General features: G+C 39.7%; 1 protein-coding gene across 1 annotated transcript in view; it reads left to right on the forward strand.

The window, feature by feature from the left end:
• Nucleotides 1-13,843: 13,843 nt before the first annotated feature.
• PDE1A (phosphodiesterase 1A) overlaps nt 13,844-15,244 on the forward strand; it is a 129,774-nt gene continuing 128,373 nt past the window's right edge. Inside the window, exon 1 of the mRNA XM_070946989.1 lies at nt 13,844-14,011. Within this exon, the coding sequence (XP_070803090.1) occupies nt 13,959-14,011 (53 nt within the window). The 5' untranslated portion in view covers nt 13,844-13,958. The remainder of the gene's footprint in view (nt 14,012-15,244) is intronic.

The following is a 15,244-nucleotide window of genomic DNA, read 5'->3' on the forward strand; positions in this document are numbered from 1 at the left end:
GTAGTGGAAATTTTGAGTAGTTCGGAGAACCAATAAATACCACCTCTGACTGGCCCCTCCCCCATCTATTCTCTGCCTCCCAAGTCCCAGCTGATTGGGAGGAAATGGGGATTTTGCAATATCCTTCCCCTGGAGTGGGGTGGGAATGGAGATTTTACAGTATCCTTCCCCTGCCATGCCCAAGACACACCCACCAAGCCATGCCATGCCCACCAAGCCACACCCACAGAACCAGTAGTAAAAAAATTTGAAACCCACCACTGGGCATAACTGATATGTTGGACCTCATTTGGACTTCTAGCTCACTTTCCTCTTGTTATCAATCCTTTGTACTGTGACTTGATAACAAGAAACTTATTAAATTGTCAGTGTGACGACTCCCTCGGATGCTTCCCCAGTTATCTCTCTAGATGTCAGCTCGGAAGAAGATGAACCAGTTCCAGGCACGTCTGGAGAAGAATTGGTTAATGGCTCCAAGCAGCCATTTGAGAGGGATTTGGCTGAAACACAGTTGCAGCAGGACAGCCCTGAGGCTTCAGGTGGAGAAAGCATGCAACTGGAGCCAGTCAGTGATGAGGAAAGAGGAACCTTCTGCACCTGATCCAAGAACACGTAGGGCAGAGAAAAGGCAGGAGCAGAGAAGCTCAACCAGATTACTTGTGAGGAGAAAGCCTCGCCTTCTTGATGAGCTGCACTGTAAACTGGCTATTTAGCATAGCAGAGAGGGGGAAGTATGCTGGGAATAATGTATTCATTTCCTAGCTGTGTGTTTTCTGGTCATTGAGATTCTTGTCTTGCTTTGGCTTGACATTGTGCCTTGCGAACCCTCCTGTATTGTGGATTTAATTTTGCCTTGTGGACTCATTGGCCATTGCTCTGTGGACTAGCATTGGTCTGCTTGTGGCTGGACTTAATTGGAACAGTTTGGGTTTTGGGTGAAAGGAGTTGTGGGGGAATATTAATATATCTACTAAACCACAGGTGTGTGTGGGACAGCAGTCACATACTAATATGTAGTAGCACAGGTGACAATAGGATGTTTCATACATTTAAGGCTAAGAGGGAAGGAACAGCAGTTGTCTTATTGATAATAGAGCTCTCATAACTGGGGAAAGAGTTTTATATGTATGGGTGGGGATGTATGGGGAGAGGATGGAGATCTAGCCTTCTCTCGGTCCTTGTTTTTCTAAACAGAATTTAACAAGTGCTTTGCACAAGCCAGAGTGAACCAACTAGATAATTCCTCTTTAGTGAGTTAATCAACTAATCAAAAATCAATTAGTGGCTGAATCCATCTTCTGAACAACACTTCACTTAAGTGATAAAATACCTGGTGATCTCTTCAGGTGTGATCACTAGGAGGGTGCAAAAAAGAGCATTCAGATGGCTTCTGCAGCTCCTGGAATAACAAAAAAAACCCTACCTGTGTCTACTTCACACAAAAGTGAACTCAATGGCTAGCTTTCTCTCTCTCCCCCTCCCACATTTCAAACAGTCTTAACTGTTATGTCTGGGGGGACCCATTTGCCTGCAAAGATCATTTTCCATGAAAACCCAGGACAAATTCTAAAGCTGGAAGAGTCACATGCCATTATTTTTGCAACAAGTTATTTCCACAAGGGTTATAGCTGCTTGTGACTTCAGTGAAAAGAGTAGGCAAGCACAGCTGTGATTGACCTGGACTGTTTGGCTGCTTACAGATCCTTGCAAGTACCCCAAGCAAAACCAGTGAAAATGACAATAATTTCAATCGTTTGATTTTATTTTGAATGACGGCTTTGAAATGGGATTTGCCCAGAGGCACCATTTAAGTTGAACTTGAGGGGAGAGTAATGGTTGTTGTGACAACGTGAAGCAAGTCAGTCCCAGTAGGGAAATTGTCCAGCAACTCCCTATTTTAAATATTTTACTAAAAATGCCAGCTTGGTTGCAGTTGCAGGTACACCACAATAGAATCAGAAATAAATTGGTCTCTTGAATGCCACAGAAGTGATGGGAATCATGGCGGTGTTTACAAACTCTGATTGAGACCATATAACAAAGCACCTTTAGTCCTTAATGCAGATACACTTAAATGCTACCTCTATTCTGTGAAGCAAAAATAAAGACTTGTATTACTTCTAACATATTTTTAATTTTTTTTGTGCTGCTGTGTGACCATAATAATGTTTGAATACTTTAATTTTTTTTATTGTCCAGCCCCCTACCCCATTTTAATGTAGGTAACAAAGGAATGATGGAAATAGGAAAGCGAATCTTACTTATTTCTCCTTCATTTTTACTACACAACTTTTATATCTGCTGTTTATGATGCTTACAATCTTGTGGGAAATTTAGCTGGCACAAAGTTACTGTTGGTGCAAACCATGGCTTACTGTTCTCCCCCCTCACATATGTAATTTTTTTTAAAAAATATATATATTCTTTTTTGAGGTAAATGTAATTGAACCCGTCTTTGTTTTGCCCTCTTGAAGAACTGTAAAACCCTTCAAAGTAACCTTCACATTAAATTGGGTCATGTAACCATTGCGTTATCCTACTCCCTCATGGACACAGAAATAAGAAAGCTTTATGGAATTTTAAGTACAAGCAATTATAATGGTCAGTGAACTGCAACTTCCAAATGGATGGACTTAGGAAACATACACAAAAACAATCCTCATAATGCACTCAAATAAAGAGCCCGAATTCTGTTCATTCGGGCCAATAACAACATCCTTGCTGGCACCAAACCAAGGAATCCCATATTTTGACTTGTGTGTATCCCAGAACAAATATAGCATCCTCTTGACTCTCAAGGGGACCTATTTCTCTAGTCTGTTTTTCTCAACATCATTCCTGGTTATTTTTCAATTCATCTTCACTATTGATACCAAATGTACAATTTGGTTAGAAATAGTGCTTATAATGTCATTGAGAAATAATGTTATCTGAGAATGAGATTCTACCACTACTGACCCAGAATTGTCTTCTTTTGGTTGAGTTTTAAAGTTAGTTAGCTAATGAATAACCTGAGCCATTCACCTCAGTACTGTAGCAGTCTTCTCTTGGGACTCTCTCAGTGTCTTCTGGCATCTCTTGGTAATGCTGGGAATGTACCATTATCCAATATTAAACTAGAGGTGAAGAACTAGGTGGTGGTCTAGTTGCTGTCAGATTCCAATTGATATCCTCTCTGACTATAGAGGCCCATTGAATCCCTGGGTAGACAGCAGTGGCTTAAGATGCTTGACTTGTAAACGGTATATTGCAGATATACCAACACAAAAATAAGCCAATGGGTTTTGTTCCCGAGATGCATGTTTAGATTTGCTTTGGCTGAGCTTGAAGACCATCCAAAAGCTTCAACTGATCCTGAATGTAGTCGCATGGGCAGTTATGGGTATGCCTCAGTATGGACATGTAACACTTCTGCTTCAGAGATGCGTTGTTTGACACTTTGCTTCCAGATACAATTCTAGGGGCTGGTTGTTTCCTATAAATTCCTTCATGGTGTAAGGCTGGTTACTTGAGGAACTACCTATCTCTCACTGTGCCATAGTGGCAATTGGGTGGAAAGGGAAGAAGGTTGTTAGATGTTCCAGGTTCCTTCAATTAAGCAATGCCATCTATTTAGACCCTGGAAGCATGCCTTCTCTGTAGCAACACCTGCCCTCTGGAATGAAGTTCCTTGGATTTGAATGGCCCCCATCCTATGGGTGTTTTGAAGGGGCCTGGAAAGACTAGGCCTTTGGCAAGGATGACTGAAGCCTCCTTTTAACCTAGGCTGCCAAATGCCATTGTTGGGTTACTGAGAGTTCTAAATGAATTAGAAGGAATGGGGTGTATATTTAAAGATAGAAGGAAAAAGCCCCATGAAATAAATCCAGCAATGGAAACACGAACAGTCCCTCAAGACAGTCAGCCAAATGTGATCTGACCTTTGGGGCAAGAAGCTATACTATATACTTGGAGATTCATTTTAATTGACTTAAATATAAGCATAAATTCTTGCCTATGTATATGGTTATGCATGATGAAGGTAATAAGCAGTAATTAAGATGAGTCCTGGTTTTATTATTTAACTTATTTTAATTATATTTATTTTATATAGATGCACATAATATATAATAAATAAAATTAAATAAATTAACATAATATTAGTGTTCAGTATAGAGAGAAAGGTAGCATAAAATAAGGTGAATGAGGGAACAAATGAATAAATTGATAAGGTTGTCGACACAGCCCTTTTGAATAAATCTACTGTTTCTCTGAAAATAAGACCCTGCCTTATATTTTTTTGAACCCTGAAATAAGCGCTTGGCCTTATTGCCATGTGCTCAAAAGCACAATTGGGCTTATTATCAGGGGATGTCTTATTTTAGGGGAAACAGGGTATCTGGGTTGAAGAATCTCTAGAAAAAAAACACACAAAGAGATTGGATCTATTAATCTCATTTCTTTCCTTTTCAGTGATGAAGTAGTTAGGGAAAGGTCTTCTCCTTTTACCTTTTGATGGCAAGAGAGCTATAGCTAGGATAGATAATGAGCCTAATATTAATTAATAATAAATTTGCATAATGCCACTTTTTAAAGAAGCAGAATTGCATTATTACTGCAAGGAGCCACACTGGAAATGCTTAGACTAAAGATATTATACTTTAGCCAATGGAGGTGATAAAGTTTCACAGTAAAATTAATCAGTCCTATGACATAGGTGTGTTCAGTTACTTCTATAAGCATTCATATTGACAGAAGGTGAAAAGAAAAATCAGAGCTTAAAGTTCTTTACAATTGTTTGTTCAGAACTTCACTGCACAAATACTGGAATGGATAATACTGTTAGGGTTCCTTCCTTCCTTCCTTCCTTCCTTCCTTCCTTCCTTCCTTCCTCCTTTCTTTCCTTCCTTCCTTCCTTCCTTCCTTCCTTCCTTCCTTCCTTCCTTCCTTTCCTTTCCTTTCCTTTCCTTTCCTTTCCTTTCCTTTCCTTTCCTTTCCTTTCCTTTCCTTTTCTTTCCTTAGTGCCTGAATGAGTCACTGTTGCTTACATTCAGTAGTTTCCCTCTGTGCAACCTTGGAAAGTCATTAGGTTAAACTTCAAAGTGTCATTTTCCATTTGCTGACGTCAAGATAAGGAAATAATTTGAGGTAGTCTTACACATTTGTGTGCTTCAAGTTAAACGTAAGCTTGGGAGTTAAATGTAAGCTTGGGCAACCTTTTTTTGGACAGGTTTCTTTTTTTGCTTTTTAGTTGGTAAATACCCATGGAGACAATATGAATTTATATTGAAGTACGAATGAAGAAAAGATAGAACACTAAAAAAATCATGAAGATAAGTGTACTAGTGTTTGTGCCTGCTACCAATTATGTACTACATGAATTTGCTCATTTGACTGACTAATTAAAATTTCTGCATTATTTTCTCATAATCAAAAACAACTTCAGAGTGGGATAGTTTTGTCTGAAAACTGGTGGCCATTACTGCTTCTTGCAGTAAGAGGTTTTACAACTCAATAAATCAGAGGTTAGGAAAGAAGGAGAGGAAGTTATGCCAAAGTCATATATATGGTATTGTGCATGAGAATTCTTTGACAGCTTGAAAGTTGTTCTGGACACTTGCAGCCAGTGGTGTTGAAGAACTGGGATGATTTATCTCTAGTTCAACTGCTGTATATCTTAAAGCCTTATGAAGTTAGGTTGTAGGCTGTGGGGCTCTGCTTTCCCATTGGAAGGAGCCATGGCCCTTACCAAGGTTCCTAAGCTTCAGGACTGCAAGGGAAATGCTAGCTGGATGGCTTTGCAGGTCCTACTCAGTGCCTTGACAAAACACACAGAACTCAAAATGATAAGATGTGCAAAGATTTGCAGATTGCATATCCTTTTCATTGATTTTCAGCTGATACAAGTTGTTTCAGTTTTCCTATACTCCCTCATCCCCAACACCTTTCCCCCTATAGTTCGGAAAAAGAGGGACAGGATTTTTGTTGTTGCAGATCTTGTAACAGTTCAGGGCAAGGTCCATGAAGATTCTCAGTCATCCAGGTCATGGTTGTCCCAGAGGTACTTTTTCAAGAGGCAACTTGACTTTCTTGTTTTTCTTTGAAGGCGTTTTGCTTCTCATCCAAGAAGCTTCTTCAGCTCTGATGGGATGGTCATTCCCCACCATCCTGTCAGGGCTGAAGAAGCTTCTTGGATGAAAAGAAAAACGTCTTCAAAGTAAAACAAGAAAGCCCAGTTGCCTCTTGAAAAAGCACCCTTGGGACGTTCAGGGCAAGGCTTGAACTCCTGCGCTTCCAATGTTGGTGAAAGACTTTGAAATCTGTACATACTGTAAAGCCCTGAAGACGTTTTTATTCCATCAAGCCGGCCTAGCCTAAATGGTTTTTAAATTGGGATTTTAAATTTTATGGATTTGGGGGTTTTAAATTGGAAGCTAGTGATTTAATTCTTTTTAATTATCTTAACATTTGTATTTGTATGTTTTTTAATTTTGGCTGTTCACCGCCCTGAGTCCCTTCTGGGAGAAGGGCGGTATACAAATTAAATAAATAAATAAATAAATAAATAAATAAATAAATAAATAAATAACAAAAAAAAAAAAATCAGGAAGGATTGTGAACCTTATCACTGCTGTTAAAAGAGTAAAACAAGGGATCCCAGTCCACACATTTCTATTCACCATAGGAGAATAGGGAGGGAAAAATAAAAATTGAATTTGCTACTTCAGTGTTTCTCAGCCTTAGTAACTTTAAGGCCTGCAGACATCCATTCTTGGAGTTCCCAAGACACCATGCTGGCTAGCGAATTCTGGAAGTTGAAGTCCACACTTCTTCAAGTTGCTGGGATTGAGGAACTTTGTGCTACATTTTGGCTGTTAGAAAAATAATCCAAACCCCACATCCTCTCAGCTTTCCTCTCAACTGTCCATGCCTCCAAACCCCAAAGACATAAGAAATGGCAGAGCGTTCCATGTTGGACTCACTAGGTGGCGCCCTCTTCAAGCCCTGTTTTACTGCTTGTTTCTAACTACAAAGCAAAATTAAGCTTGCATCTTCAGATTCACCAGCAGTTGTTGCTCTAAGCTTTCATAGGGTAGGGAAAAATTCATAACTTTGGAATCACTACTCAAAACCCTCACCACACCAATGAAGGATTGCTTTCCTCAAAAAGATCGACATTAAAAATTTTCCCACAATTTATCAGAAATACACGGTTTATTTAGTTAAACATTGGAGCCAAAACAATACATACTATATATATCCGTTTTTGGTAATTTTCCGTGGTTGATCTGAATTTTGACCAATTCACTAACTTCTAGAGAAGACCATGACTGTCAGTTTCATATTTGTATCTTCAGAGAAGTAATTCAGTCTAGAAAGATACATTACATATTGGCAGAACTCTTTTTAATAAAAATACCTCAATTAAAAGGACATTTTGTGTATCTTTAATAACAGTATTGAGGAATTTCAGGGCCATATAGAGATATATCTGAGAAATTTTGTTTGTAGGCATATGTATAAGAAATATATTTGGCTATTTTATTTCAGGTTGTTATAACTTGCCATTTTTTTGAGGTGAACAGAAAGCTATTAGGAACTGATTAATATGATCTGCAATATCTGATAAGTGGCTATACAGTAGTGGCCAAAATTGTGAAAACCTTTTGGGAAAAGTGTATTTTCTAAAACTAGCTAATAACACTACACTTTTTTTTTTAGTAGTACCATAAAATTATATATTAATGGAAAGATAATTTAATCAAGAATGTAATGCAATAACTTTTATGAAGGATTTGCTATTAGAATAGCAGTTATAGTATAAAGAAGAAAAGTGAAACATGTAGAAAAAACAAAATATACAAAAATTATCACCATAGAAAAAATGAGATATACAAAAATTATCACGTCAATTAATACTTAGTTGGGTAACTTCTGGCATGAATTATGGCCTTACAACATCTTCCCATGGAGTGAACCAAGTCTTTTCGTTCTGCAGCTGTTATAATGTGAAACCAAATTGAATGATTGCTTCTATTGACTGGGTTTTATTGCTGGGTCACTTCTGACTGACAAGTTTCTTTAGTCAGCTCCATAGATTTTCAATTGGGTTAAGGTCTGGGCTATTCCCAGGCCATTCCAGCAGTGGAATATGATTATCTTGAAACTCAAAAAAAAGTGCTGTTTTTAGCCATCAAACCTCAAAAATACACTTTTCCCAAAAGGTTTCCACAATTTTGGCCGCTACTGTATATAGTCATTTTTTCCCACTGATTTGTATTCCTCTTTGTTCAGTGTAAATTAGAAAAGACAAGAAAATATAGGTAGTCCTCGACTTAGAACAGTTTGTTTAGTGACCATTCAAAATTACAACAGCACTGAAAATAGTGACTTATGATTTTTTTTTCACAGTTACAACCTTTGCAGCATCCCCATGATCATGTGATCAAAATTCAGATGCTTGGCAACTGATTCATACTTATGACTGTTGCAGTGCCCCAAGGTCATGTGATCATCTTTTGTGACCTTCTGACAAACAAAGTCAACGAGGAAGCCAGATTCACTTAACAACCAGGTTACTAACTTATCTATTGCAGTGATTCACTTAACAACTGACAACTGTGGCAAGAAAAGTCATAAAATAGGGCAAAACTCACCTAACAAATGTCTTACTTAACAACCTAAATTTTGGGCTCAATTGTGGTCATAAGTCAAGGACTACCTGTAGACATTTATGGTAAAATCATAATATTAACACTAAAAAAGTAAAAGATGGAGTCTAATATTAACATTAAAAAAAGTAACAGATGGAGTCTTCTTTGAGTCAGGGTCAACTTTTAATGTCCTAATGCAGGGTCTCCAACCCCCAGTCTTCTGCCCAGTACTGGTCCATGGCCCATTGGGAACTGGGCCGCACAAATAGCAGACGAGCATAGGAGTGCATGGAGCTCCATTTGTGCAAGCGGTGGGCACACACCATCCTCTCTGCCCACCACTGCTGCCGGCGGCAATCCACAGAGTCAGAAAGGTTAGGGACTGCTGTCCTAATGGACATATCCATGTTATATTCTTGTTTTCTTCCCAATTTATAGTTGTACTGCTTTCCTTCCAAATATTAACTGAGTGTCGCCTCTGAAATCAGTCAAGCTTCATAAGATGCTGTAACAATAACAAGACATTTCTCAAGTTCTACCTATAACTTGGTAGCAAAGTAAATATGGTGTGTAACTCTTTAGTAGGGGAGGCAGTTATCACCAACAAGGTCCCCTATTATTATATCATATTACTTGTAAGAAAGGCATTTGGAGAAGAGCTTCAGCAAAGATTACTGTTCTGACCTAGGCTTCCTGAGTCAGTAAAACACATGAGTAGTCCCAAAAACTTGTTTTATTTTTAAATTCTGTTTTAATTTTAATTCTGTTCATTCACAGATGAGTCCCAAATAGTTGTAAAGAGTCCTTCGGGATAAGGCTGATAATCACCCACCTTTATCTCCCTTGTCACGCTGCCAAAGACCTAATTGGCAAAGCCACACGGAATCCAGAATCAAACAGAGCTTCAGACTTTAAACCACACAGAATTAACAACGTTGCTTCCTGCAAAGGCCCACATGCCTTTGCTCCTCTTTTAAGTCTTATGGGAGGGGCCAATCATCTCCAAGCCCTACTCCCAAATCGTCCCTTTTGTTTTAACTGTTCTTGCCTTCTGGCAGCTCTGCACATGCACGCACTGGGAACAGGCTCCCCCTGTTCTTCTGCTTTGCTGAGGTCTGACTCTGGAGGCTCCAGAGGCAGCACATATTTCCCAGATGGCCCTTTCTCTGCCTCCGACGCAGAGCCCTCGTCCGAGCCTTCCCCAGACTCCAGGACTGGCCCTTGTTCCTCCCCAGCCTCCTCACTGTCCGACTCTGCTGCCAGCTCCGCAGGTTGCTGGCGGACCACAACAATCACAAAATATAGACTGATGTTGGAAGAGATGCTTCTCCACAAATTGGAATCTGTAGTAATTAAAGGCTTTGAAGGTAATCAGTATCATTGATTTAGAAGTCATTCTCAGCTTGCTGACACTCAACTATATATACGCCAAAAACAGCTCTTGTAAAATAGTTTCAGTGCTCTATCTGCTGAAGACCAGGCAAAGATACCATAGAGTGTGAGATTGTTTGGCATAATCCATAAGAAGCAGTTGTTACACTTCTGGGGATTATCTTCTGTCTACCGCCACAATGAGAGGAGGTTATGGGGAGAGATCTGGATAAAGTTTCAGAACAAGGAGAAGGAATGAGGTTTCTTCATGACTGCTCCTCAGATGATCTGACAAACCTAAACAGGAGGTCAATTGAATGGCTAAACCAATGGCTCTAAACTGAGCCTTTCCATCCTAAATTCAGGTTGTAAAGGTTATCTTCTTCAAAAGCCCATCAGAACCAGGATACCCAAATTTTTATTATTTATGATAATGTTGATGCTACCCAGGGGTGCTATTCAGCAGGTTCCGACAGGTTCTGGAGAACTGGTAGCGGAAATTTTGAGTTCAAAGAACCGGTAAATACCACCTCTGGCTGGCCCCAGAGTGGGGTGGGAATGGAGATTTTGCAATATCCTTCCCCCAGGAGTGGGGAGGGAATGGGGATTTTGCAGTATCCTTCCCCTGGCATGCCCACCAAGCCACGCCCACCAAGCCACACCAGGCCCACAGAACTGGTAGTTAAAAAAATTGAATTCCACCACTGATGCTACCAAATTAGAATTTGAGAACTTAGAATTTAGAACTTAGAATTTTGAATCAATGTTGACTCCTGCCAACTGCCCAGACAAGCTTCTGCAGTTTTTCTGGTAAGATTTCAGAGATAATTTGCTCTTGCCTACTTCCTAGGGCTGAGAGAGCTCAAGGCCATCCGATTGGCTTCATGCCTAAAGTGGGACAAAAACTCCAGGTCTCCCAGCATCTAGCCAGGTACCTTAACCACTGCATCATATACACAGTAAGTGACTTCTTGTGAGATGTGTGGCCATATAAGTTTGAAAATGATAGACAGACAGACAGACAGACAGACAGACAGACAGACAGACAGATGATAGATAGATAGATAGATAGATAGATAGATAGATAGATAGATAGATAGGCAGATACATAGATAGATAGGCAGATAGGCTGTCCAGATGGTGCACTATCTTTAGAATTGTTCACTTTTCACAGTTTCTAGAAGCCATCACTGAGACGGCCAACCTAGCTTCCAGTAGGAGGCTATTCTGAAGTATAGACACCATAATTTTTTTTTTAAATTCTTTTTGCCTTCAACTTCCCTCACTTCACTAAGTGTAGCAGCGTGAGAAATGGAGTGTGGGTGTTTGCTACGGATGGCTATTAAAATGTTTCCCAAAGATGATTTCAGGGCAACTTACAGCCTCCTTTAAGAAAAGCTGTTTCTCATTGCCACAGGAGTCATGGCAGAAGTCGTGAACTTTCAGAGTCCTACATAGGGGAAGTATTAAATTACCCTTCCACAATCAAAGTGTGACTTGCTACGTGTTCAGGTTTTTCAGCTGTTGTTTACTGTATCTCAGGGATATATTTGCTGGGTTCGTTTAACAGGTCACCTATCATAAATATCAAGGTTCATTAGGGAGACCACAATGCTATTTTTAAGGAAAACTTTCCAATCCCGTTGGGTTGCGTTGCAATCAAGCTTCACTGATGTTTAAGATAAATAATGTAAGACTTTCTTCTTCCTTTGGGGTTATTCTCTGGGAGAGAGGCTGAAACATGGCCAAAATAACATCAGACACCCCAATTAATGTGGGCTAATTTTGTTTTAAATAAATATATTTAAAAAAATTTGTACCAAACATGCACAACGCCTCTTCTCCTCTTTGTGCAGTCCCATCCCCCAATTCATAGGATTGGAGCCTAGGAACAAAAAGTCTACCCGTTGTACAATATGATAAGATGGTGGTTTATACCTGTGTATGATCCCCTACAGAGATACATGCAGAAAAAGTAAGCTGGCAGGATCAGGGCAAGAGGTATATGAAGCTCTTCTCTAGGATATGCGAATTTTCTTTATATGGCTGTAGCTGCTAAAGATTGCTTAGCCGCTGCCTCTACTAAACCCAGTCCCAAGAGTATGGATCCCCTTCATTTCTATAGGACTATGAAATCAGTGATGGGAAGTATTGTGGAATTATAATTCTTCCACATAGAAAGTCGTCAATTGGCAATCACACTTGGGAGCAGGGGTGGGCTTCAAAAATTTTTACTACCAGTTCTGTGGTACTGTGTTCCGGCTTGGTGGGCGTGGCTTGGTGGGCGTGGCAGGGGAAGGATACTGTAAAATCTCCATTCTCTCCCCAATCCAGGGGAAGGTTATTGCAAAATCTCCATTTCCTCCCAATCAGCTGGGACTTGGGAGGCAGAGAATAGATGGGGGCGGGGCCAGTCAGAATTTTTACTACCGGTTCTCCGAATTACTCAAAATATCTGCTACTGGTTCTCCAGAACTGGTCAGAACCTGCTGAAACCCACCTCTGCTTGGGACCAACAACTCGGTCATTAAGTGATGCAGTTGCTAAGTGAAACTATGTGCACACACTCTTCTCTCAGCTTACCTCAGGTGCTTTTGCTTTATAACAGACTGCAAATGCAAAGATTGGTTGCAAAGTTGCTTTTTTCAACTGAAGGCTGCCTGTATTTGAAGAACTGTGACTTTGTAACCCCTTTGTCAACCCTGCCTTAGAAAGTCGAATATTCTGAAATAATTGTTAGCAGTCTTAGCAGAGCCCCAGCCTTTTAATTTTTTAGGAAAGCCATCAAGACCTGGCTTTTTACCAAGGTTCTGCGATAGTGTAGTACAGAGATCCATAGTATGGAATGAGGGAAACTGGATTTGCTGTGAGGGGATGATTAAGGCTCAGGGTTTTTTTTTTTTCTTTTATTTATTTATTTTCCTCTTTTTAACAATTGCTTTATAGACATTGGTTATGTTGTTGTTGTAAGCTGCCCAGAGTGGCTTAGGAAGGGTGGCTGTTTAAATCATCTGAACAAACAAACAAATAAATGAACTATGTTTTGCCACATGGCCAGAATGAAACGAAACATCTGACTTTGCCAATAAAGAAGCCCTCTCCATTTTTATGTTTCTAACTCAAGGATAATGGCTCCTTGCCGTGTAGTTAAGATCCCACCAGTTGCAAACATCAGGCTGTGCTTCGGCCGACTGTGGGCTCTGAGGTTGTGTGGGTGCCAAAAATTATGAGTGGTTTAATGTGCATAGTTATAGTCACCCATCAGCCAAAGTGAATAATAGCCAGACTGTAAAATAATTGCAGCAATGTCTTGAAGTGAAGCCAGGAATGGAGATCAGAGCCATCCGTCTCTGTTAATTTGTATACAGTTCTTACAACAGCACAGAAACATTTAGAAAACACTTGCAGGGGTTTGCTCTGAAACAGCTGTACAACTTTTATTTTGAAGAAAGGGGAGGATTTTTTTTTTTAAAAAAAAAGGAAAGAAAGAAAAAGGGAAGCCTCCCAATGGACTGGTCTTGTTTCACAAAGCAAGGCAGCCTTCAAGTTGAAGACTTTGACCAGTGTGTGTGTGAGTTTTTTAGAAGAATTCTCATGCCTGGAATAATCTAGTACAGGTTTTTTTTTTTCTTTTTCTTTTAAACTTTGGTTAAGAGTTGGTAAAAGTTCTTCCTTTTCTTCAGGCAGCTGAAACCCTTCCAGGAGACTCTGCTTTGCTCAACTTGTCTTCGGTCTCTGTGTAACAGCCTGCATGTTTTGGTGCTGCTCAGACTCTATGTGGTCTCTATGGCCTCATTTTACGGGACTGTCACACGGAGGGAGGTTTTCCCCAGCACCAGAAAAAAACCTTGGTGTGGTCTCTTCAGCACAGTAGCTAAGAACAAGTTTCCCGATTGCTCCCAGGTTCTCCCGGGAACTCTTTTCAGGAAGTGGCTGTTCCTCCCCCACACTTAAATGGATGATTGTGTTACAATTAGGAAAAAGCATCTTCAGAGACCTATCTTTAGGTAAGTGGCGTTCTCGTTCCTCTGGATGCGAAGTTATTTTGAAGGGAACTTTTCACAACTCTTCTTGGCTTTCAAATATGAAAGCAAACAAGAGGCTTTCACAGGAGCAGGAATCTGAAGTTAAACTTGCTCTGTCTGCTTATTTGTGTGAGCATGTGTGAGTGTGTGTGTGTCTGCCAGCAGAGTTTTGAGATGGACATTTTCCTGCAAGTTGTTGTAAACTTTTGGAGGCTTCTGATACGAGATTGGAACTGATGAAACAGCAGCAACCTTCTTCCTCCCCCAAACATCATTAACTTTATCTCGGACTTTGAGCTGGGATTTTGAGGTTTGTGAAAAATCCCTGGAAATGAATTTCTTATTTTTAAAGCTGGCCAATTGCTCAGATACATTCTCTTTGCCTTATTTTGTTCAGATTCAGTTTAACTGAATATGTTGGTGGGCCTGAAATGCAATACCTATTCGTATTTTCTTGGGCTTTGTAAAATGCAAAAATTTTGAACAGACTTACTTCTAGGAAATATGCTTTGATTGGAGCCTTAATAGAATGCTCAATTTGGAAACTAAATGCAACTGTTTTGCTAAAAAAAAAAAAAAACAATAAAAAAAATCAGCTACTCAATAGCATGGTCCTATTGACCATACTACTTATCCTAATAGATTTTAGTCCCTAGTAAATATTTTAAGATTTCAGTCCGAATCATGATGAAGTTCTCTTTTGCAAAGACTTCATGGCTCTGATTTTTAACATGCTTATGCTTCTTCCCTCCCTCCCCTCCTCTTCCTTTTCCTTCCCTTCAAGTCAAACTTGACTCCTGGCAATTATTTGCCATTGCCTTCTTCCTCGGTCTCAGAGGAAGAGTCCAAGTCCAAGGTCACCCAGTTGGCTTTTGTGCAGAAAGCAGAACCAGAATTCAAGTTTCGCTACTCTTAGATCAGCACCTTAATCATTAGACCAAACTCACTCTCCAGATTATTTAGATTCCCATTAGAAAAAGTTTAAAATCTAGTCTTAGAAACCAAATAAGATTTACTTCTATGTAGACATGTGTAGAAATTGTGTCATTATGCAGCAAAGCTTCATGCTGTATTATATCCTGGGAAGTGATCATTGCTTCAACTAAACATCAGGACCAACTTAAGAATTTTTCTATAAATCCAGTCTCAATATCAGTAAATACTCTGAATATATTTGATCTTTAAAACAATTAAGATTTCTAAAAGCTATTATGT

The sequence above is a fragment of the Pituophis catenifer genome, unplaced genomic scaffold, assembly GCF_029215685.1.
Source record: "Pituophis catenifer annectens isolate HBS135680 unplaced genomic scaffold, rPitCat1.0.hap2 SCAF_1, whole genome shotgun sequence".
Classification (NCBI taxonomy): Eukaryota; Metazoa; Chordata; class Lepidosauria; order Squamata; family Colubridae; genus Pituophis; species Pituophis catenifer.